The 25,099-nt window shown below is 42.7% G+C and overlaps 1 protein-coding gene across 1 annotated transcript in view; it reads right to left on the bottom strand.

Annotated features, from left to right (window-relative positions):
• Positions 1 to 1,831: 1,831 nt before the first annotated feature.
• The window catches only part of ARPC2 (actin related protein 2/3 complex subunit 2), a 29,802-nt gene continuing 6,534 nt past the window's right edge, over positions 1,832 to 25,099 (bottom strand). The window contains exons 3-11 of the mRNA XM_055345495.1: positions 23,593 to 23,627; positions 21,596 to 21,708; positions 17,106 to 17,151; positions 14,036 to 14,222; positions 13,150 to 13,243; positions 7,299 to 7,425; positions 5,530 to 5,630; positions 4,968 to 5,068; positions 1,832 to 2,288 (exon numbers count right to left, since the gene is read on the bottom strand). Coding sequence (XP_055201470.1) covers positions 2,264 to 2,288; positions 4,968 to 5,068; positions 5,530 to 5,630; positions 7,299 to 7,425; positions 13,150 to 13,243; positions 14,036 to 14,222; positions 17,106 to 17,151; positions 21,596 to 21,708; positions 23,593 to 23,627 — 829 coding nt within the window. The 3' untranslated portion in view covers positions 1,832 to 2,263. The remainder of the gene's footprint in view (positions 2,289 to 4,967; positions 5,069 to 5,529; positions 5,631 to 7,298; positions 7,426 to 13,149; positions 13,244 to 14,035; positions 14,223 to 17,105; positions 17,152 to 21,595; positions 21,709 to 23,592; positions 23,628 to 25,099) is intronic.

Genomic DNA, 25,099 nt, shown 5'->3' with positions numbered 1-25,099 from the left:
TTAGCAATCCCCAGAAGGGGTAGCATTGCTTGAACTCAAAACAGCTCCCAGAGCAGACGTAGGCTTGGGTCTTTGGCCTCAGGAGCTCTTAGGACAAGGGTCTTCATACCACTGAGACTGAAGGGAACTGCAATGGCAACTAAATACTGGCTCCCCAGGAGGCGGCTTCTGCAGCAGCCAGCACTTCCTTTTCCAGGTTTGCCAGCCACCAGAAGCAGGTGACAAGGGGCCGCCCCGTCAGCACCAGCACTCCCCAGTACACGTTTGTTGGGATGGGCACTTAGCTACTAAGTCCTGAGCTAAGAGCCCATTTCAGTGGAGTCCAGGTGACTCAATGACCTGTGGCTTTCAGACTTGACTCACAGCAAAAAGGCATTTCATAATCCAATCAAGATGTATGTACAAAACTAAAACACATTCCCAAATCAATACTTACCCTTGAGAAGTGTGATGTATACTGATCTATACTATCCCATTAAAAAAAAAAAAAAAAAGGCTGGGGTACATGGGTGGCTCAGTTGGTTAATTGTCTGCCTTCGACTCAGGTCATGATCTCAGGGTCCTGAGATCGAGCCCCTGTTCAGCAAGGAGCCTGCTTCTCCCTTTATCCACCCCCGCTACCCTATTCGTGCTCTCAAAAAATAAGACCTTAAAAAGGCCAGTGATGAAGTTACACATGTGAGAGACACAGAAATACACAACACACACACACACACACACACACGCGCGTGTGCGCGCACATGGGCGGGTGAGTCAGGCCTGGACCACAACATGGTCCTGGCTAAGACGTTGTACTACAGTCATTCGAGATGCTACCACTGGGGGGAGCTGGGTGAAGAGCACACAGAATTTCTATATTATTTCTTATAACTGCATATGAATCTCCAGTGATCTCATAACGGTTTAGGAAATAAAAATGTGGGCAGCCCTGGTGGCGCAGCAGTTTAGCGTCGCCTGCAGCCTGGGGTGTGATCCTGGAGACCCGGGACCGAGTCCCACATCGGGCTTCCTGCATGGAGCCTGCTTCTCCCTCCGCCTGTGTCTCTGCCTCTCTCTTCACTCTCTCTGAATGAATGAATGAATAAATCTTAAAAAAAAAAAAAAAAAAAAAAAAAGGAAATAAAAACGTCAGGACAATTCATGAATGGGTCTCAAACCAGCCTGAAACTCACTTCACTAGGTGGAGACAAGTTAAAAGGGAAAGCAAGAAGCTAGAAACCACTAGGATGGCCCTCAGACCATTTCAGTGGCTCCTAAAATTGCCCTGATAATTCTTTACCGAATTTTCTGAACGCTTTCATTTTTGGGATCAGTGTCCTGCTAGGGGACAGCATGCTTTGCTAGACCTGGTAATGTTAGGTGAGCATCTCCCCAAAGGTAATTCTGTGGAATGCCAGTCTTTTGGGCTACTGTGTGAGAAGACAAAGGGCGGCCGCTCAGTCTGCATTACGTCCAGACATAATACCCATCAATGTCCTGCAGAACAACACAGGCCACGGAACACATGTTTTGGGAAATGCTGTGCATTAATTAATGATAAAATAAGAAGCCAGAAAACAATATGACTGTCATGGTCCCAGAAACTACTTGGCCACAGCCAGACTTTGTCACCAAGGTTTACAGGAAGCCTGTTCACATATACTCAGAACCATTGACCAGAGCCCACTAGCCAGCCATCCTCTTTCTCTCCTCGAAGTGGGAGGTTAGGGGACTCCTGAATCTAAGGTTTCCCAGATGGGACTCTGTAGGTTCAAGGGCAGCGTCATGTGTACTCTTCCTCCCTCCTCCTCTCTCTTTTGGACTCAGTCTAGAGACCCAGCAAATTCTCATGTAAGATAGAAAGATTTTCTTTATTAATGACCCCAACTGTATTTCTTTAAATACAGGAGTTTTGAACTCAAACACTTAGGAGAAAACAAGTTAAGATTGCATTATCCTGCAACTCATTACCAGTAACATATTGCAAAGCGCAACAGCTTGGAAGAGGGGGAGGAAGGCAAGGGGAGTGAGGGAGGGAAAGTAAAGAAAAGGAATTAAGTTGATCAAGTGGAATTGTTTTCCTTTTTTTTAATTCTTGAGAACTATGAAGTCCTTGCAAGCACAGCTCGTTTCTGCAGATTATTTTCCAAACGTATACAAAATGGAACCCAAACGGAGAATCCCTTAAGAACCTGGAGAGGTGCAACATTAAAAGCTACGATTATCCAGTAGCAAGTGTTCCAGCCTTCAGTTGCCAGCCGCCTCCTCTTCCTGTTCCCCAGAGTTAGCGGGACGAAAACGTCTTCCCCCTTCAAGAACAGAGAGAAGTGTGAAGGCTGGTTTTGGGCTCACCTGTCCCGCCACCCCATGCTCCTGGACTAGGGATGGGACCCCAGAGACACTGAGACACGGGTGCCAAGGCTCCTCAGAGGATGTGGGAACTCTAGGCCCAGAGAGATTTCATCAGCTTTCTTCCTGTTGAATACTTTTGGGGTAACAGGGAGCATCTAGGCCAAGCCCAAAAGGATGTTCAATAAATATCAAGTTAAGAGAGTCCCTTGCCCACAACTTCTGGATGGCCAAACCTACTCGAATTTCAGTCTGGGCTCAACCTTCTTCCTGGTTGAGAGCTCCGGCTCCTCTTACACAGCTTATACCTCTTCAGGCTTACAGATAACAGTTCCTTCATTTTCCACCATGGGAGGAGGATAGGATGCTCAAAACTTCCAAGTACAGGCCCTTCATGCTGTCATGTGGTGACCACACTCTGGGTTACAGAATGCTCGCCTGACTTTAGGCTCCTGAGTCCTGGCCTTCCATCCCACCCAGTATTTCTCTGGGAGGGCCATTTTTGGGAACAGGCTGGTTCTCAAAGACAGAGGTAGTAATTCAGTCTAGGGCTGAGAACTATGGGAAATTGGGGCAAAGACATGGGAGCTAAATATTCCTGTCCTGAAGGTCTCACCTACCCTAAAATGAAATCGTGTTTCTTCACTCCCATCCCCACCTCACCACACAAAGATCATTGAGTGTTCGATTCTGGCAGAGGCACCAAGCCAGGCCTGCCATCCTATTCCATGCAGCATCCCCCTGTTTCTGCTGTCTGTGGGGGGTCCTGGCCTCCCCTACTCATCCTTAGTAACATGACTTGGTTTTCAGCTCAGATGTGGTTGTCTGCCTCCCCCTTCTCCTTTCTGGGGCCCATCTCTGCTAAAGAAAGGTCACAGGGCAGAAAAAAAGCAGAGCTACTTTCTCAGTCCCAGGAAGGAGGTTTATGGATGCCTGGTTGGTTTTAAGAATCTATCCTTCCTCAGCTCCCTGGCAGGGCAGGGGGTTCGTCCCTGTACCTCAGATGACTGTATTTGTGTTGCAGCACCCAAGACCACTGCTGGTGGGGTACCAGGGCAGGGGGGAAGCTCTCTGGGGAGACACTGGGCGGCATCTGCCGCGCTGGCCTCTTCTGAACAGACAAGTTACAGGGCTGAAGATGACGCAGGCAGCCCCATGACTGCTATTTACGAAGCCAGCCGTCCTATTTGGTGTAGGACGGGCTGGCCAGGTCAGGCTTCCTTCTGCTGTTCCCAGCTGCCCATTTACCTCCCAGCCAGTCTCTCCACTTGCCCTGAAAATGGCACAGCACTGGTTGCTCCATACTCAAGGTCACCAAAGTGGTGCCCCGTGAGAAGGGCAGTCCTGTGGCAAGAGGTGCAGGGGAACTTGTAAACTCCAAGAGGGAGGCAAGTTTCAGAAGGGGCAGAAAGAGCGTAAGTGTCCCAGGACATATGCCCTCCCTACGCTGTGTCAGTTTTGCCCATTTTAGGCCTTGCCACAAAGCTGCAGAGTAGAAGGCATGATGCTGCCATTGTGTCACCATGGCACCTGGGACACTCTCTGGAAGCAGAGATTCCAACTATAGGCTGAACACCACTTCTTAGGCTCCGGACAGGAAGTATAGAGCTACTACCAAGAGAGGCCTTTGGAACCACTTTCATGAGATGGGTAGCCTCTACAGCCTTCACCTAAGGAAGTCAGGAGTGACAAACTGCTTTTACAACCATCTGATGTTTCTGAGATTGAAAACTCTCTGCTCAGGTATCAGGCGTCAGGCACTTCTCTCATCCTGTCATGCAGCAGCAGAAACTAGATTGGCAGGAGAGGCCTCACATGCCCAGGGAGGGAACTTGGAGCCTCGTGGACACACTTGCCAAAGGTCACCCCCAAGAGGAGTAGGTGTTGGCAAATACACCGGCTGTGAGGGGTGTGCAGCACTAAGTTCACCTTAAGACTTGAGTTCAGTGGGCACAAAGGCTGGCAGAGAAGAACTTGTTGCCTTATCTTGAGAACAGGATCACCTAAACGTCACCAAAAGAGGAACCCAACACCTGACATTTTGTCCAAAGACCTACATGCCTACCTAGGCTCTAGACCACGCTGGCCTCTCCTGCACAGCCACACATGGGAGCGTGCTAGCCAACATGTCCATCTCTGAGAGAGACAACTTCATTTCCATACAAAATTCCCACTGAGAAGCAGACTGGGGGATAACAGCACTTAGGGGTGGGCTCTCGGCCTGTTCACTCAACTAAAATGGCCAGAAGCAAATCTCCCCCTTTCTGCAGGAAGACCTCGAGGGGGCTGACCTCCTAACGTAGGCCCAGGGAGGACACAGTGTATCTCGGTAACAAGATACAAGATCCCTAGCTGCCCAGGGAGGACACAGTGTATCTCGGTAACAAGATACAAGATCCCTAGCTGCCACCCCCCTCGCTCATGGAGACGTGCAACGAGAGTCCAGCCCAAACCACTCAGAAGTGAAAACCTGTCCATCCCATCTTCAGTCGCTCACATGGCTACAGGCCCAGCCCTGCCTGCCTCACCTGTAACTGCTGTCCAGATACCCGGAGGGCCAGGGCACCAGCACCCACTACTTTCCTCTTGGGGGAATCAAGAAAGGAAAGTGGTCCTGCTTGTGTGGCCGCCCTACTCACGTGATTGTTTTCATTTCTTTCTTCTCGGCATCTGGGCGTGCACGGTTCAGCACCTTGAGGAAGTCCGATGTTTTTGCCCGCATACGTGTGTGAATATAGGCCTGGGAGCAAACACAATGGGTACTGAAGCAATGAACACATTGTTCTAGAAAGACAACTTTGGTTTTAGTAAGAGTTACCAGGAAAGTTTGGGAACACATGCCCTGGGACTGACACAGGGCCATGCAGATAAGCAGGAGGGCAACCCTTTCTGAAGACAAATATTCATTTCTCTCCTACAGGGAGGAGGTTAGAGGGAGAGATGGAAGGAAGGCCATGGGATCTTAAAGTCTCTAGAACCATCAGAATTCATAGCAATAGCCTTGACTAGAAGAATGACTTTTGTTTTCCCAAAAAGTAAACTCTATCCCCAGTGTGGTGCTCAGACACACAACCTCAAGATAAAGAGCAATGTGCTCTACTGACTGAGGCAGCCCCCAACCCGAATGACGTTTTATGTCACTAACTGTGGTGGAGAGAATGACCTGGACCATAGGAGAGGAGTTGCTGTGGCCCTTCCCACCTTAGAGCACTTGATGTGGTAATGCAGGTAGTCCCGGAACGTGTGGATCAGGTTGATGGTGTTGTCTCGAGCGCTGGCATTGGTGTGCCGAGGGAACAGCACTGTGGGCAGGGCACAAAAAAGGTGTCACATGGAGGCTGAAAGGTGGGCAGGTAGAGTCTACGGTCAGCTCCGATCTCTCCCTGCCTGAGTACATCGCACCTGGTTCACCCCAGCCAGGCTTTAGGGTTTTCCCCTCAGATGAGGAAGGGATAAACACCATAACCAGGACAGGTACCAGGGAGTGCAGATGGAGGCTATGTCAAGGAAAATGGAGATGATGGGAGAAAACCAGGGCTTCCCTGGGAAAGGACTCAGTGCCGGGCATCACTCCAGGTCTGGGTTCCACCCTGCGGCTGTGCATTCTGAGATCTACGCCCTGCCTGCTGCACGCCTACTAGCCTCTGCCTCTGCAGCATGGAGGTCTCCTGAGACGGTGATACCACTGGCTACAGGAGTTGGGGGCCTTGGAGAAAACACTTCATCTTAGATATCAGTGTCAGGAAACAAAGCCTGCCTGTCCTCCATCCCTGGTGCTGCAGCTTTCAGAGGCACATGGTTCCAGAAGATTCTGTGGTCTTGTGGTGAAAACTAAACACTAAGCTCCAAGGACCTCAACTCTCCTGATGAGGACAGGCAGCAGGAGCTCCTCAGCTGGGGGATGGGAAAAGCCCCTCCCAAGGTGCCATGCACCGAAGCCCCCTCTAGCCACTCTGCATTCGTTCCCCCTTCAGCTTTCTGGAATCCTCTCCATCTCCTGTATCTACTCTAGTCGGTGGTCTTGGCAACCATAAAATTCTCCAAGTAGGAGGTTTTCCTAACATGAAAAGGAATGCCTCAAAAGAAAGGGTGGGACCTGTGTGTCAATTCTGAGAAGAAATGAACAGCAGAACTGCCAACAACTAGAAGTTTACCATCAGTTTATGCACCATAAAGACAAAGGCTAATTAAACTGTGTGGCATGCATCAGGCTACCTGCACGGAGCCTGCTTCTCCCTCTGTGTCTCTGTCTCTCTCATGAATAAATCTTAACAAAACAAAACAAAAAAAATCCACAAAAAAACCCAACCGTGTGGCATGAATTGTAAGCTGCATCCCAACATCAAAGACTGTCACGTGAAAGAAAATGTGTAGTTTAGATTTAATGAAATATGGTAAATCGGTGGGCTCATCACCCATAAATGGGTACACCTTCAGTACTGAGATGATTTAAATTTCACAAAAAGCAATATTTTAATGGTGTTAAGTGCAGTGTGGGAATGAGCTGTTATTCCAATTGTTATTCCAAATTGAATTCCAAATTCCAATTGAGCTCATTAGATACTCATTAGAGCCAGCTCACTGGTCTGGACCAACCATAAGAAGACTTAAATTTCTTCAGTGGAATACGTGAATCATGGCAGGAGCTCTGGCTTAGTTAGCAAAAACCCAACAAATGGCAAATGACAGAAACTTCCTCCCACCCTGCTGCTTGGCAATGTTTACGTGGTCCCAACTCTTAACACTTGACATCAGGGACCATACTTTTTTCCCTCAGGATTTAAGAAAAACAGGAAAAAAAGAAAATGATTGTGGCACACCCTTCTACAGTCATAGCATTTGTAATCAGAACGATCTGGTACACATGCCTTTGCCCCTTTTACATCTTAACAAAGGTCTGTCCTAGTTTACGCATCCTGCAGCAGGAAGGCATCAGAGGCCCCCTGACTTGGCATTCCTGCCCCACTCACCGAAGGTAATGTAGCCAATGTTGTCGCCCACGGCAGCATCTGTGTCTTTCAGCTCCAGAGGAGGTTCCCTGTGGCTAAAGAGGACCTGTGGGGCTGTGTGGCTGGCTCTGCGGCCTTCTTTGAACTCCTGGTGGGAAGAAGCACAAAGTAACCAGAAGAAAATGTAATGTAAGATGAATGCCAACTTCCCACTACAAGGCTGGTCCGGTGTAGTGTGACCCCTGTACCACTCCGGACTGGCAGGTGAAGAAACACCTGACACCAAGAGTACAAGTGCTGGCTGCTATCAATGTGATCCAAACTCAAAAAGGAGGAGACCACAGAGTATGTAGCAAGGCTGATCTTTAGAATGTGAGGAGATCTTTTTTTTTTTTTTTTAAGATTTTATTTAGAGCAATAAAGAGAGCATGAGTGCACTAGCCGGGAGGGGGGTGTGCGGGGGGGGGGGGCAGAGGGAGAGGGAAAAAGCAAGCTCCTCACTGAGCAGGGAGCCTGATGTGGGTCAAATCCAGGACCCTAGGATAGTGAGTGATCTGAGCCGAAGGCAGATGCTTAACTGACTGAGCCACCCAGGCACCCCTGATGAGAGCATTCTTAATCCCATTCCCTTTCTTTTGTTTTGGAACAACAGAAGCAGTAAAAGTTTGTCTGAGACTAAACAGACAATGAATTTAGACATTTAGGATTAAGGACTACTGCTGATTAGTTTTTTTTTTTAAGATTTTATTTATTAATGAAGGGGTGGGGGTGGGGGGGCAGAGACACAAGCAGGTCCCGTGCAGGGAGCCCGACACGGACCTATCCCGGTCTCCAGGATCAGGCCCTGGGCCAAAGGTGGCGCTAAACCACTAAGCCACTCGGGCTGCCCTGATTCGTTTTATTTCATGTTAAGAGGTTTTATTTTTTAGGAAATCTTGAAAATCTCAGGGTACATGGAACCCAGCCTCTAGCTTGGTTAAGACTCAAGATCAAATCTTAACTCCTTTCATCTTTGCCTGAAAGCCCCTTATGAGCTGGCCCATTTCTCACCCCCCCTGCACCTCCATATCTACTTCTTCCCGTTTCATGAAAACCATGCTTTTTCAGGGCTCCGAACCTTTGCACAAGTCCTGTTTCATGGAGGCATCTTAGACTTACTGTTTAGAATCCATCAATCAAAACTTTAAACTACATGTAAGCCCTTCTTGGGGACAGAAGACAACAGTTAAAGAAGCTGAGTTTTAGGGTTCGCTGAGAAGAAGGAGGCTGTGTGACAGGAGAACTGAAAGCCAGATTGTTAATTCTGGCATTGAATGGCCAAAGACTCAATCACCACCACTCTGCATAAGAGCTCATCATCCTTAACAAAATGTCCCCACCCTCATCAAACAAGAAAATGAGCATGTAAAAACCAGGCTGTTCCTATGTTTTAATCTTTAAATCTTGAGCTTTTCTAACGCATACATTCCTGTGGACATACCGAAGTGATAACAAAGGCATCCCGGTCTCAACCTAGATCTGCAAGAACAGAACTAGATTTTCCAGCAATACCAGTAAAACAGGGTGATCCAAATTCACTAAATGATAGCGGAAGGATGGAACCAAAGGTTGTGCAAAGCCCAGGAGAGTTTTTGGAGTACAGAAGGCATGCTAACACAGCTGTCAGGTCTGCAATGCCCTACTGCTGCTCAGATATGACCTTCTCTATCATGCCATCTCCAACAGACTCAGGCAGCTGGTTGCTCTATGGTGGGAAGTTCCCATGTCTTCTCTGTAAGCCTCTACCATGGCACTTTACCATTCACTAACACCTCTGGCTTCCGACCAAGTTGTAAGCTCTGCAAGCCAAGGATCCTCCTTTATTACTCTGTATCTATTCCTCTTTCTTCAAAGAGACTGGCTAGCACATGGCTTGCTGAATGAAAGCAAACACTTCCTACCTTGGCGGACTTAGTGCCTCACACTGTATTGGAAGGGGCAGGGATTACATTTTCCATTTGTAGATAGGAAGAATGTGCATTGGGCAGCAAGCCCTAGCAAATTAGTGGCAAAAGGGGAGATAAAAAACATAGCGAGGTTAGGTTAGCTTTCTCTTAAAATTTGTTCCTCAAAGGAAAAATGTTTGGAGAGGCAGGGAAGGAGTCAGTATCATTCAAAATGGAAATTGCTAAAGCTAAGCTTCTGAGATTACCCTTCCCTAGAAAAATTACTTTTTACCTTGCAAAGAGGTTGGGAAGTTTTCTAACTTCTATTATTTTTATTCTTTAGCCTCCGGGGATAAAATAGAACAGATAATAAATGCCAGCATTTTCTTGCATTTAGTAAGGCTCCAAATCACTGGTACTTACTGGCATTCATACCCAGATGTGACAACTTATTACAGTGGATTCCATCAGTTCTGTGTACGTTTGGTTTGCACTGGGCAGAAAGCCCTAGCAAATTAGTGGCAAAAGGAGGATAACATGTAAGATCTGGTTAACAATTATTTCTGATTTGGGTCTCCTTGGTGCTGTCTCCTAAATAATACTTATTAAGAAATAATCAACCAACCCACCCAAACAGTTCTTTTTCATTAGGGTCTTTCTTTGTCCTGTATGTGTCAGCAACGATGCCTCTTTTCTCTTCCTCCAACTAAGATGTCTTTTGAGTATCAGAATACCTTTCTCTCTTCCATCAAAGCATAATTTATGATAGCAAGTTCAGAATATATATATACATATACACACACATATATATACATATGCACACACACAGTGATAAAGATAGCATCTTAAATTGGTTGTATAAACATTGGCTTTGAAACAACAGCTACTGATACCAATAGGTAGCCATTTAGAAAAAAATGATGGCTCCATCTTTCATACTACATACCAGGAGAAAACTCTAAACAGGTAATCAAAAGATTGTGTAAAAATGAAACTGTAAAATTACTAGGATATAATACAGGCAAATTTCTTTATGGTCTTGGAGTAGGTAATTTCTAACTATGACTCGAAATCTAGAACCTCTAGGAGGCACTGATGGACTTAACCATGTGAACATAAACTTCTGTATGAGGGGGAAAACCCCCCACAAACTCTAATAACAAATTGGAAAAAATATCTGCAACTCTTACCATAGATAAAAGGCTAATCTCTCTAGTATATAAAGAAATGGAGAAGATCAGTAACTGAACAGAAAAATGGATTAAGGGCATAGAGACATTTCACAGGAGAAGAAAAACAGCCTTCAACATAAGAGAAGATTTTGGACCTCTTTCACAAGAGAATGTAGATACCATTTTTAATCTATCAGATTGGCAGAGATCCGAACATCTGCCAACATACCCTGGGAAAACGAGCACTCTCATGCATCGTAGGGTGAGAGGCAAAAGGGTATAAACTCTGTAGAGGAGGGTCTGGCAATATCTACCAAAATTACTGACTTTGACTCAGTGCTCTCACTTCAGGAAAACATCCTACAGCTACAACCACAGAGGCATCTAGGTAGACAGAGTCCTCAACATCCTGTCTTTGTGACTGCCTAAGAGGTAGACTGCTTGTGTCTTGTCCCGAAACATACAGAAACCAATAGTCTCTGTTTAACTTTTCTTGGTTACAGGGCTGACACTAAGATCTAAAAAATATGAAAAATACTCTAATCTCCAAAACTATTGTTCCTAATGCTTTTCACAGACTAAGCAGTGAAATGCTCTCTATCAGACTTTCTCTAGTGCTCAGCTTGCATGCTGATAAAGATAACATACCAAAGGCAAACACTAGAATATCCCTGTGAATGGGGAATAGCAACTCTGTCTTTTTCCTAAAGGCAGGAAGGAGGACAGCCCTGGTGGCTCAGTGGTTTAGCGCCACCTTTAGCCCAGGGTGTGATCCTGGAGACCCGGGATCCAGTCCCACCTTGTGGTCCCTGCATGGGGCCTGCTTCTCCCTTGGCCTGTATCTCTGCCTTTCTCTCTGTCTCTCATGAATAAATAAAATCTTAAAAATAAATAAATAAATAAAGGCAGGAAGTATCCCTCAGAGTCTGCCGGCTGAATGACAAAAGTGTTCTGAGCAGACTGGAGGTCCACACCAGGAGGGGGAAACCCACAAAGGCCCACAGCAAACAGGTAAGTGACCAGGAGGGACTTCAAACAGCGTCCCTGGGTCGCAGCATTCTGTGCTAGGCATCACTGTTCTCCCAGGATTTTATAACAAGGCCCAGGAAAATTCTCAGATGATTTATTCTGGGGTAAAAGCCAGCAAAATAAACCCAGGTTTCTAAGGTCATTTCAAATAAATTGCCCCAGCCTTGGACTTTGGTGAGGAAGGCAAGGCAGATGGCTTCCCCAACACAGCCTTTCCATATTCCTGGACGCCAGATGGGGCTGCATGGTGCCCATCCAGTCACTAGCTAGAGTTACGGTCAGTGCAAAAACGCTGAGATTTTCTTTTAAGACCAGTGCCCTACCACATGTACTTTGAGGGAGGAGTTTAAATTCATATGCAAAAAATACACTAAGTTCTCCTAAGGAACAAATCTCCTGGAAGCTCTCCAAGATAAGGTCTGTTTAAAGCATAAAAATAAGATGTCGCCTGGAATAAAATGGAACAAGACTGGTAAAAAACCAGCCAAATCTAAATATGTACTTCATAGCTTTTAAAATTAGTTTCTCAGTCTGGATTCAGGCCAATTTCTAAGCTACTGCATTTAATTCCCCTGTCAATTTGCATAAAAACAGATGAAATGCCTTTCTGGAAGCTTACATTTAGGACCCAAGATATAGGTTATAGGTCTGTACGTACACAGAAACACACACACACACACACACACACTCTCTCTCTCTCTCTCTCTCTCTCTCTCTCTCTCTCTCTCTCTCTCTAACACAAAGTTTAGTACTCCCAGATGCTGTATCAATATTCCAATTTTTCTGTATAGTGGCTCCAAAATTAGAATTTCTGATCAATTAGACTAAACACAAAAAGCCCCCAGAGATAGATCAAATTGAGGCTATCACTTTTGAGCATTTTCCTTGCCGCTTAGAGAGGACACCCATAAAATATCCTCACTACATTAAGCACAACCATCTTTCAACTCTACGCAATAAAAAAGATTCTGTCCCAGAATTCTTAAATCTCCTTACCCTGCCAAGGAACAGCATGAATGTGCAAAAGGTGTTTAAAAATTTAACCACTGTACTAGATTTTGAATGCTGAGCCATCTCAGAAGAAATCAGCCTGTTTTATTACTTCAATGATGAGCTCTTCATGTCTTAGAGCCAGCAACTGGTTAGCAGACAGCATAACAAAGCCACAATGAAGTATCGTATCAGACTGGAGTCCAGATGTACCAGAAATTCATTTACAAAATGTCCCACTAAAACCCCATTCCTCTTCTTGGTACGTGAGCTGCTTTTGAGGGACGTGCTCTACAGTGACCTCAAGCAAACTACGGTTAATTTGCCTCACTGACCACTCAACGACTCTGGCCTATTGATGCAATACTTACTACTAAGAATTTTTAGAGATTCTGTTCTGAGAAGACTTTAGGACTAAACCAAGCCAAGAATGGATCTTGCCAAGAAATCACAGGAAACGCAAGGCAGGAAATGTGACTAAGCTTTAAATCAAAGACCCTATGGCAGCAAGGATGCTTAAAACTCAGTCACACCATTAATATGTTTAATCCTTAATGCACTCTCCAATTCAGTCCTGCAAAAGGTTAAAGCCACTAAGGAAAAACTATCCACAGTGAGTTTGGTAGGAGCTGTTTAATTGAATCTTCAAGCTCTGGCATCCAAAGAGCTGCCCGTTTTCTATATTTATGTGTGCTACGGTACCCAGGTATAAACCACCACACCCATGGTGTTCCCCCCAAGATGTCCACTCCATACCTGCATGAACACTTTTCCAATGACCACATCATCGTCATCCTTAAACACTGTGCTGAAGACTACTGTGACTCTGTCCTTTTTAGATTCAACATACCTGAGGATAACAAAACCCACGAGGTAAGAAGTACAGAATGAGCATGAGGTTTTGTCAAGAACTTTATCTCCAAGTGAAGTAGATGGGTAAAGCCAAATAAATCTCTTAGTTCATAAAACCAGGCATGCCAAGGGAGACTCAGTATGTATGGCCAACAAAGTCAGTATAACACATGCATGCCCTGAGAGGGGCAGGAGAGGAAAATCACCCTCAGTGGCTAGTACTGACTTGTCTGTGTGGTAGGACATGGAATCTAGGGTTTGTGACTCTCAGAACCTCACTTCTAAAAATTTCTTTATATACTAGGAGATTCCTACTATGTAGATGATCCAAGAGTTGCAAACATACAGAATGCACAGTCCCTTCTACTTCCCTATTACTCAGGCTATATGACTGAAGAATAGTGGTGCTTTAAAGAAAAGCACTGGATTTGCCTTTCAACTTTTGCCAACTTTTGATATAGAGACGAGCAAAAGTGGCCTCCTTTTCTCCCCCTGTCATCTATCTCCTGGCTTAAAGAATTTTATGAGAAAGACATGGTAGGGGGGATTCATACAACAGAGTTTAAGGGTCTGACCTAACCATGTGTCTTTCAGAAAGGGCATGTAACAGTCACACCAAGGCTTTGGGACTAAGTTCTTTTCTTTTCTTTTCTCTTTTCTTTTCTCTTTCTTTCTTTCTCTTTCTTCTTTCTTTCTTTCTCTTCCTTCCTTCCTTTATTTTTATTTTATTTTATTTTATTATTTTATTTTATTTATTTTTTTTTTGGGGGGGGGCAAGTTCTATACTCACATGGTCTCATCGTCCCTATAATGGATAACCGCTCTGTTCTCTCCTTCCTTGCCCTCTTCTTGGAATTGGAAATATTTCTCAAAGACAGAGGCGAAACAATTTCGTTTCAACATGCCAGCCTGATGCACAATGGAATCCTTGGATGCCGGCAGATTTTCAAGGTCATATAGCAAAGAGACATTGTATCCTGGATGGGGGAAAAACCCAGTGGTTATATTAAATACAGAACAAACAACTTTGCAGGTTCTAAGGACATTCTATTTTATTTCAGTGTCCATTCTTTTAACCCAGGTAGATTGCTATCTATTCTCATCTGTCTCATATGGCAAATTAAGTAAGATAAAACCTTAATTCTTGTAAAACCACATGAATATATACAGCTAACTAATAGATGCTATGCCAAAATTGGAATCAGTATCAAAGATGACTGATAACAAGTAGAAGCCATAATGCAGGAACTCCGATTAGAAATCTAGTATTCCAGATACCGTAGTCAAGAGGGGACTTGTGTATGCTATCAAGCTATAATAACATGAGTTACACATTTTTTTCTGATGGTTTAACCTGCCAAGTGCTAACACAACCAGTAGCTGGGTAGCTTTTTGATTAAAACAACAACAACAAAACCCCATCACATACCATTACAAATCCTTTGTGGAAGGAGGCTAAGTATGGAAAAATCTAAAAAGTGTGTGTGTGTACATGTATATACTTCCCCAAGAGCTTTTACTTGCATACTCTATAAAAATTTCAAAGTGTTTAATTTTACTTAATTTGGTCTCTATAAGAATTTTTTAAGTTGGCAGGCAGATATGGTTATTCTTATTTTACAGGGAAAAGAAGTTCAAAGGAGCAGAGTGCTATGCTAAATGCAGCATGATACAGAGGCGTAGGTATTCTATTTTGAGTTGAACAGAATTGGGTCCAAATCCTGGCCTTGCCACTTTGTGACCTTGGACAAACTACCTAACCTCCAAAATTCCTGCGTCTATTTAAAAAGGATAGTGAGAGGGGGAGGCCCTTGGGAAAATTTAGAGTGTACAGTATTTTAAAGTGCCCAGAACACAGTAGGTCATTAACAAATGGGACCTGAAGCCAAGTCTGCTGACCACTACACCCTATTCTGCCTCTTTACAGCATGTTGAGTAGGAGTTCCACCGAACAAGGCTGGGACAACTGATTATCTAATCAAATGATTAATACATGCCAAAAGGCCTATAGGTGGTTTTGTAAGAGTATCTGTACACCACTGTGGATCTTTTTATATAGATAACTGCTGGGAATAATTTTATCAGAACTGTATGGAATGTCTTAGACATTTATACTTTGCCACTATTTAATTTTTTTCTAAGAACATTCCTGAGATCTGTTTTTTGTTGTATCTATCCTCACTGAGAACACGGACTATCCAAATCTCTGTTCTAGGTTGTGCTTTTGGCATATTTTTGGCACTCCAATCTTAATATCAATCATCATTCCATTTTGGGCATCTGAAAACCGATAAGCAGACTACAAGAGGAGATAGAAAAAGAAAATATTTAGAGTTCAGGTTTGTTAGTTTTAAGAAGCCAAATAAAACAAGCTAAGTAAAACTACAGCTAAAGTCAGACTCTTAAGTAAGGCTTTGATATGATGAAGAAAAACATACTGAGGATCGATTAAAAGTAAAAATCTAGTATGGCTTGGTGAGACCCCCCAAGCTTGCTTAGATAAACCCATAGAAAGACAGGAGGTGACACACTACTTTCATTCGTTTTTATACTCTCCACTTGTATGAACACAAGGTCTGCAATCCAGCAATGCCTGTGCTTTAGCAGAAGTGGAAGAAAAGGTCCAGGGACAGAAACATAAGCCCTCTGTGTTACACTCCAGGAGTTCTGATGGATTGTGAGATCTGAGCTGTGTCAAGCACACCCAAGAGTTCCTACACAAATTTTTTCTATTCCAGTTCTGCTCCTTCCTCTCCCTCTCTCTCTGAAATTCCTTGATTCCTTTTAAAGCCTACAGTGTTATTTATTTTTTGGTTTTTATTTCTCCATATATTTTTACCATCAATTTGGGGATGAACATATTCCAATATTCTTCATGGACTGCAGTTAATGCTTCTGCCCACAGTACTCCTAAAAACAAGTTTCATCCCAAAGACATCTCTCTGTATTTGATATTTTGTTTCCAGAGCATACAGAAGACAGGGAAAGGTCTTCCGCTAGGAGTGGTGAGGCATGTCATATTATAAGAAAACAAACAAGCAAACAAAACCCTCACAAAGGCTGAGGGAGGAAATAAGCTAGCAGAAGTAACCACTGTGGAAAGACAGACATGCCTACCTTCTTAGAATGATCTACAGAGACACCACAGGAATAAAATTCAAGTAATATTATGTTTAAAGGAACTTAACTACTTGGTCCTCATGGAGGGGGGGCAAGCTAAATGCCTCAGAATTTAAGACTACCACTTATTCACAAGGATGAAAATACTGTTCGTTTTTTTTTTTTTTTTTTTTTTTTTGCTTTAAATTTTCTATAAAGCAATAGAACATAGCTGTTGTAATCAAGGAAGGCCATGGTGCTTTTCAATTCCTCTGGCTGCAAAGAGGCTATTATTCTTCATTAGAAGAACGGATTAAAAGGAGGGGCTGAAATTTCTGTTTTTTGAATGTGTGAGAATAGCTGTGTTTCCTTCTCCAAATGTGCAGAGTACAGAAAATGGTGTTACTAGGGGCTGGGGTGAAAATCAATGTTTGATTAGTCTCAAAAGGCTAAGAGAAAATCACCATGAGAAAACAAGTGGCCCACTGAGCGCAAGTCACTTGGCTCCACAACATAAATGTTAAAAATGACAAACATCAATTCTGCACACCACACTGTGTACCATTACTGGATAAAGCAAAGCCCCTTATAAACTAGTTTCATGGAGAGGGCTGAAGTGGGAACTGGGCTCAGGCAAAAATATTTGTAAAAGGAACAATATTTAAATGAAATGCTTTGGTTAAAAAAAAAAAAAAAGCACAGTACAAAACAGGACAGGTATCTTCCCATGTCACTCCACAGTTGCTCACATGGCTACATACCTGATTCGGGATTTACCAAGAAACTCCCGTACACCCTCTTTAATAACTAGAAAATACAAAAACAAATGTTAATCCAAAGAGCATGATAATGCCATTTTTAAAGCACTGTATTTGCCAAGCTTCTTCTAAGCCAGAATTTTTCATTTGGTGGATGGGACACTGGACACATAAAGGGAAGCAGATTTAACTGAGTTACCAAGCAAGTCACTCATTGAACTGAGATTAAATCCAAAAGGTTAATCTAGGATCTGTTTTTTTTTTTTCTAAAATGATTTTTTTTTTAATTTTTATTTATTTATGATAGTCACACACACAGAGAGAGAGAGGGAGAGGCAGAGACACAGGCAGAGGGAGAAGCAGGCTCCATGCACCGGGAGCCCGACGTGGGATTCCATCCCGGGTCTCCAGGATCGCGCCCCGGGCCAAAGGCAGGCGCCAAACCGCTGCGCCACCCAGGGATCCCCTAGGATCTGTTTTTAAATCAAGGCTCATCTTTTACTCTTTTAGGAATTGGTCACACCCTATATATGTTCTGTTCTCCCCCAGACCATGTATTGCACACAATCACTTTTATTTTCAAGAGTGCTGAAGGGTGCCAAACCCAAGTGAAAGAAGATTATGTCAGTTATCAGCTAAGTACAGGCCAAACCAGTAACCCAGGTAAGTGAAGAGATAAAACCAGAATTACTGGGAACAGATTCCAGTTAGCCTGCTTATCTTGTAAGCTTTAAAATTATTTAGCTCACCAACAGTTTTATGACAAAAGACAATAGATCATTGAAGCATAGCCATTTATTTACACTGGTGGGTCCACAGAAGGTTGTACTTTCTACATGTTTTGTTTGTTTGTTTGTTTCCCCAAAACTAATACTTACTGCTTGGCTACTCTCCAGCTTTGAGGAGTAAATGATAAAACAAGAACCCTTTTTTTATACCTTCCTATTTCTCTGTTAGTATAACTGGTTCACCTGGTGGAAACTGCTCCTAGGCTGACAGTTCAAGAAACAAACATTTTAGAAGGACTAGTTCAGATTTAAATGTTACATAGGCTATGGTAAGCAAAAGGCAGCTATCTGAAGACAGAAAAAAGTAAACATTAGAGCAATCAGAACTATTTAATCAGTCTTTATATGTTTAAGAGCAAAACAGACATGGCTGATTCTTAGCCCTCATTAAAAACATACTTAGGAGGGAGGGGGGGTCGTCATTATTCTGCAAGAAGGGAAAAACTGAGGCCAGTATCTTAACAGTATATGTAAGAGCAGTACGATGGGCTGCAGGATTTTGTATCTAGATGTTTTAGTCAATTTCTCAACACTATCTCACCACAAACACATTCATGATCCTCTGGAATTTTCTGGGATATCAAAAAAAAATTAAAAAAGGATACTTAATACAGAACAATCTACCAAGTTAAAAGTAAACAAAAGCATTAACTTTTGTTTTAGTTTTAAGAGTTATAAACGCATGTTTTAAAGAATTCTATCAGCCAGAGAAAGCACTGCAAACATAGGCAGACTAGAGGGTAGCTCCATGTGAGCAGGAGCTCAGCCCTGCTCACTGTTGTGGTCTCTGCACCCACACATGCCTGTGTATGGGGATTTGCAGTAAACAGAGCTTAGTCAATATTGATGTTTTCTTTTCTTTTTTTTTTTAATTTTTTATTTATTTATGATAGTCACACACACACAGAGAGAGAGAGGCAGAGACACAGGCAGAGGGAGAAGCAGGCTCCATGCGCCGGGAGCCCAACGTGGGATTCAATCCCGGGTCTCCAGGATCGCGCCCTGGGCCAAAGGCAGGCGCCAAACCGCTGCACCACCCAGGGATCCCTGATGTTTTCTTCTAATCTTACTTTCAACATACCCTCTATAATGATAATTAAAAAAAAGCAACAGCAAACCATGTATCTTTTGTCCTATTTGAAAAAATTATCACAAGGTGAGGTTCCTTCCTTCCTGTTCTTAAATACTCTTTAATATTCCACATACTTATTTCACCACTTTCTTACAGCTGGCAGAAATTCTCTATCTGCAAACTATAGATAACAGAATAGATCTCAATGCATGACTTTGTGATCACACTTATTTGTATCCAGGCAAAAGATAAGTAATACCACACGCAGTTCCGATCTAGTGACCATGTAGCCACTGTGAGGTTCTCTCTTTTACAGAAGAGGAACTCAAAGGAGATGTTAAGGTCACAGAGTTTTGGTGGCACAGAGAGATCTGACCTTCAGGTGTCTTATATACACCACTTCTCCTAAAAGAGTCTGAGGGATGGGGTGGTGTATAACCAGGCGTATCTCATAAGAATTTTAACTAGCATGCTATCTCTGAGTCATAATACTGTACTGTGTGCAATATGGGTACTTGGAAGAAGGGGAAATTAGATGTGGAAGAAAAAACCGTAACTCCTAAGATTTAGTTTAATTCCAAGCTTAATACTCTGAGATCTAAAAGGTTCTAAGAGCCAAATTTATACCCTGTTCAGCTCCTCCCACTTGGCAAAACCAGCCAACGCTTCCGTGTTGATTCCACTTGTACTTTAAACCACAATTCACTTTTTCAATGAACGCCCCCTCTTCCAACCTGACACCAGAAGATGCGTGGAGGCAACAACCCATCAGTCCTCACTCACCATCAGATCTACCTGCCCTAGCAACAGAGGTTTTCTGCCTTGAAAAAGGGCCTGGGCAAAGAAACAAGCTTCCTCTGGTTATCACAGACTAGTCACTGTTTAACCAAACCCAAGAGCCATTTACTGTGCACTCTGCTCCAAAACTCCGAATGTTACTTGCTCCACCCACTTGGGTGGGTGGGGTCGGTTCTTTGACCCTGCGGGAGCTACAACAACAGCACTGTGTTTGGAGTTCTAGGGTATGGAAGTCACAGACTGGAAAGGAGGCTTAAGAAATCCAGCTTTAATGCTTTTTTTCCCTTCCAAAGATTATTATTATCACTGCACCTGCATCTTTAAAGAAAGAAAACTGTCTAGGGAGAATTTTGAGTTGTCTGTTCGAAGGTTTAACAATTCTTTTCAGGTAGTTATTTTATGGTTAATCAAAAGCAGGGCCACTTAATAGCCGCTTGTTTCCTTCTGTTCTTCATCTGGTAAAGAGAAGAGGTGGCCGCTAACTTTTATAGAATAATCCTTCATATGTTTTTATCAGACTAGGTTTTCCTCCTTAAGCTTTTCTTTCAGGTAAAATCACCCTGAATACAAATTCTCTAGACATTTCTTCTTCCCTTGAACTTATAAGGCAAATCGGAAAAGGTTTTGGCTCTTCCCTTGAATTGCTGGGACAGATCAACTGCATATGAATAATTAAGAGAAATAATGGTCTATGATTTCTAGGATTGCATTTACTTAACATCAACTTTAATTTTTATACCAAAATATTACTTAGAGATTTTTTTTTTTTACAAACACCATATTCATTGCATAAGTTTTAAGTAATTCAAAAGGAATCACCCTTAATCAGAAAGAAACTAGAAATAGCTGTATCTTCATTAACTGGATTAAGGAGAACCTAGCTTGTTAAAACTAAAAGATATCTGAAAACTGATTCAGGAACTGAGTCATACTTCCTGCTTTGAGACCCAACCACAACGTGTGCTCACTGGTGTAACAACATTTTCTTTCTTCCATAAATGGTTCTATCCAGAGCAAATATAGTTCAACAGGAACCAAACCTGCTACTTTAGCTATAGAAAAAAGCCAGTGAATAAGGCATGGCCATTAAGAATTTCAAAATGCACAGAGAGCCTTTCTATTTCCCCTGTGGTAGTCATAAGGAAGAAGAGAAACTCAAGGAGACCAGCTCTAAAGAAGTTTACATCAAAAAGGGTAGATTTGTACCTAAATTTCCAGAATGAGAAATTAAGACCATAAAATTTAAAGGCCAGAGCTATATACCTACTTCACAATATTATAGAAATAAAATGGAACCCATCTGATAGCTTTTTTTTTTTTTTTTTAAAAAAAAGGCTCCACAACACAGAGCCCAATGCAGGGCTTGAACTCACAACCCTGAGATCAAGAGTCTGATACTTAACCAAATGAGCCACCCAGCTGCCCCGTGATAGCTATTTTTATACTGGTCAAAGAATGTACTCTTTGGTGCATTTTTTGAGAACTAAAGTTGTTTTGTTTTCATTGGTTAGGGAACATCTTTATTTTTCTGGAGTAGCAAACAAGTAAGCAAAGAGCCAAAGCTTTTTCTGAAAAATATGCTATCATTATGGAAAATGAAGTCAAGAAGTCTTGACTGAAGTGAAGTCACTTCACTTCACATCTGGACTGAAAATGAGTGCTCGCTTCGGCAGCACATATACTAAAATTGGACTGAAAATGAAGTCAACCACTTCACTGGTTAAGTGGGCTAGCTGTCCAGACTGATCAGTGCAACAGACCTTCTAGGAATGGCAAGCTACCAATAAAAGGTGAAGAGGAAACAGGAGTCCCAAGGAAAATGATGCAGAACATACCTCATCAGCACCATGTGCCTGAAGTTCCTTGTAGAATTTCAAAGAAATACTGACCATCACTTTTGTTTTGTCTCCATTAGGATTTGAAATATGATAGAGAACTCCATCAAAATCTGTGAAGAAAGTAAATAAAACTGATTAACTTGGGAATGGGGAGTAAGATCTCAAAACACTGGTCTGCCTTGTTACAGGACACAAGGAGGTCCCCCTTGGAAGTAGGCACATAAATAAAATGGTATTTATTTTAAATCCATGCAGAAAGTCAGCAAAAAAAAACACTGGGATAAAACTATCAAGTACTTATCTCTTGGTTCTCTTCTAAAATTACAAAGCTATTCTTACCTTCATCATAGCTTGGTGCAGAAAATATATATATATTTTAAAGATTTTATTTATTTATGAGAGAGAGAGAGAGAGACAGAGAGAGAAGCAGGCTCCATGTGGGGAGCCTGACATGGGACTTGATCCCGGGTCTCAGGATCACGCCCCAGGCTGAAGGCTGCGCTAAACTGCAGAGCCACCCGGGCTGCCCAGGAAGTATTTTTTTAAAGGTTTTATTTCTCTATTCATGAGAGACATAGAAGAGAAGGAGAGCCATAGGCAGAGGGATCCCTGAGGGGTGCCTGATGCAGGACTTGATCCCAGAACCCTGGGATTTCAACCTGAGCCAAAGGCAGATGCTCAACCACTGAGCCACTGAGGTGCCCCTGAAAGTATTTTTTTTAAAAACGCTTTTGTTGAGAAGTATTTTAAACAAGCCTAGATTATAATGTATAATCAACTCTTAATTTCCCCCTGTGACTTCAATAATTATCAACACACGGCCAATCTTATTTCATTTAGATGCCCCCCTCAATGATTTATTCTAAAGCATATCTGAGACATCACATCATTTTATCCATAAATATTTCACAATGTATCTCCAAATAATAAAGAATTATTTACTTTTTTTTAAAGATTTTATTTATTCATGAGATATACACACAGAGAGAGGCAGAGACACAGGCAGAAGGAGAAGCAGACTCCCCTCAGGGAGTCCAATGTGGGACTCGATCTCTGAACTCCAGGATCACGGCCTGAGCCAAAAGCAGAGCTTAACTGCTGAGCCATCCAGGCGTCTCAAGAATTTTTTAGAAAGCACAGCTACAATACCAGTACCAAGCCTAAATTTTTAAAACCAACTTCTTAATATCAAATATCCAGTCAAGTGTTCAAATATTCTGCCTCAAAAAACCAAACCAAAATAAAAACAAAACAAAAAAACCCCACAATGGTTTTAAAATACTGTTGTCTTATTTGAATTAAGATCCAAATAAGGGCCCCACACTGCGTTTGGTTATTAAGTTTCTTCTAATCTATATACAAGCCTCCCTTCTCTTTGGCTTCTACCTTCCTGCAGAGAGGATTTAACTGGTGTAGTTCCCGAAACCAGGTGCTGAGAACCTCAGTTTAGGGAGATTTGACATTGCTAGTTAGTGGGAGAGGACAGGGATGGTGCCTAGCCTCCAGTCACAGCACTTCAGAACTGCAAAGTCTTCCCAGATCACCTAGTCAAATACCCTCACTATACAGAGGGTGACTGTTTTAACTCCATGAAGTCCACACAGCACATGAGTAGCATCAATATCTAATTCTTAATAGGGAACAGAAAGCAGTAACCTCTCTGACTTGAACAGGTCTCTAGTATTTTCCATATTTCCCCACTACTCTAGTGTTGGGAAAACTGAGATGAAGGTTACTTGAAGACAGTAATTTAATATTTCCAAATTAAACAAACTTTAGTTTATATCATAACATTAAGCCCAAACCTCTGAGATATCAGTAGGTAACTTTACAAAGTTCAATAAATCCATAAATAATCATCTAAAGCAAAGATCTCAAAAAGCCTTGACAATCAGGGGACAGTACTCCAAATCTCAAAACTTACTTTAGGAATGATTTTGTTTTCTATTTTTATATTGTGCCTTCTCTTACAGGGTTAAGGTAAGGACACTTACCTGCAAATGTTACTTCTACTGCTTCTGGTTTGTTACTGCAAAACAAAAGAAAAGTTCCTTAGTAAAGATAGTTGTATTGCTGCTGGCCTTCAAAAGGACTCACAAAGACCCCTGAGCTTTACTTCAGATTGGAGCATTCTGGACCAATCTTATGCTCACTGCTGACCTGAGTACACAATCTGCTTCCTCAGGTACCTGAACCTTTAGGCTCACTTAAGGTAGAGAATACAAAAAGGCAGCAGGACAGACACAGCTTTTTTCAGCTGCTGTCCAATCTCTGTCATGGTTGGTCTTACCTCTAGTTTTGAATTCCTTAGGACTATGATACACACACACTTTTGCATATATATAGAAACTACCAAATGCTATCTTTTGATCAATGTCTCCCCCACAGGACAGGAGTGATGGAAGTGGAGGTAGTACATTCCACAGGAGAGCTGCTAAACAGAATGCAGAATGGTCTTAATTTATTGAAGATGAAAGCATAATTTCAGTCCATAAAACAAGAAGTTCTATACCATTTCAAAGACAATCTGGAAGTCTTCCTACATGTCTTTCCCTCTCCCTTTATGTCACCAAAGTACTCACCACTCTCCTTCAGGAAGCCCTCTTTCACTGGTTCTACTCTAGTTTTGTTTTGTTTTGAAAATCCACTTTCTATGGAAGTGCAGGACAAAACAACCCTGTGGAATCACTGAGAACAGTCAAGACATCAATTTTCCACCTTCAGCTTTTCATCAGGACCATGTTTTCAGACAAATTAACACTGCACGCTTTTATTTTTTCACCTATTCATCTGTAAAATGGGAGAATACAAGTGATCTTACTGACCTTATAGAACTACTAAAGATAAAGAGAACAGACACAGAATAACTTATCCTGGCAGGCAATGAGGACAGCCTGATACTTTCTGTGCAGCTCCTAGCTCAGCCTGGTACAGAAACTTCTACTTGATAAATGCTGCTGAGTTATTACCTAGAAAGCATGACATACATACTAGCTATACACAATAATGGTCAATTAACCTCCTGTGAAAAGCCACCTTACATGATTTCCCCACTTCTCCTCAAAACCCAATGGTAGGAAACAAAGGAAGACTCCAAGGTTTTATCTCTAGCTACCTAGGACTGCAATGATTCCACTTTGTTTTATGGACCAGCAGACAAGACACACACATTTCCACAATTATTCTTGCCTAATTTGCTCAAGACCACACCATCAAGTACATCTCTTTTATACTACCTCCGCTCCCTTACCTGTAAAGAGAACCACAACTGAGCTGCCCTCTAGGGTTGCTGGGAAATAGTGGAATACGTGGCGTGGTTTATGAGTGTTAAAAAGCTGCTGCAGATGCTACACAATACCTTTCCAGGAAACTGGCTTCTACGAAGCATACGTTAGCCCTGTTGAAAAATCAACCAATACAAGTCACATACGGAGTTCCACTCTACTCCTTCATGGCCATCCATGTGACTTAGGAAAATCGCTCTGGGAGACTCTAAGAATG

This window comes from Nyctereutes procyonoides, unplaced genomic scaffold (genome assembly GCF_905146905.1).
Source record: "Nyctereutes procyonoides isolate TBG_1078 unplaced genomic scaffold, NYPRO_anot_genome, whole genome shotgun sequence".
Lineage (NCBI taxonomy): Eukaryota > Metazoa > Chordata > Mammalia > Carnivora > Canidae > Nyctereutes > Nyctereutes procyonoides.
Note: the sequence above shows the minus strand (reverse complement) of the source record. Positions and strands in the feature narration are given on the sequence as shown.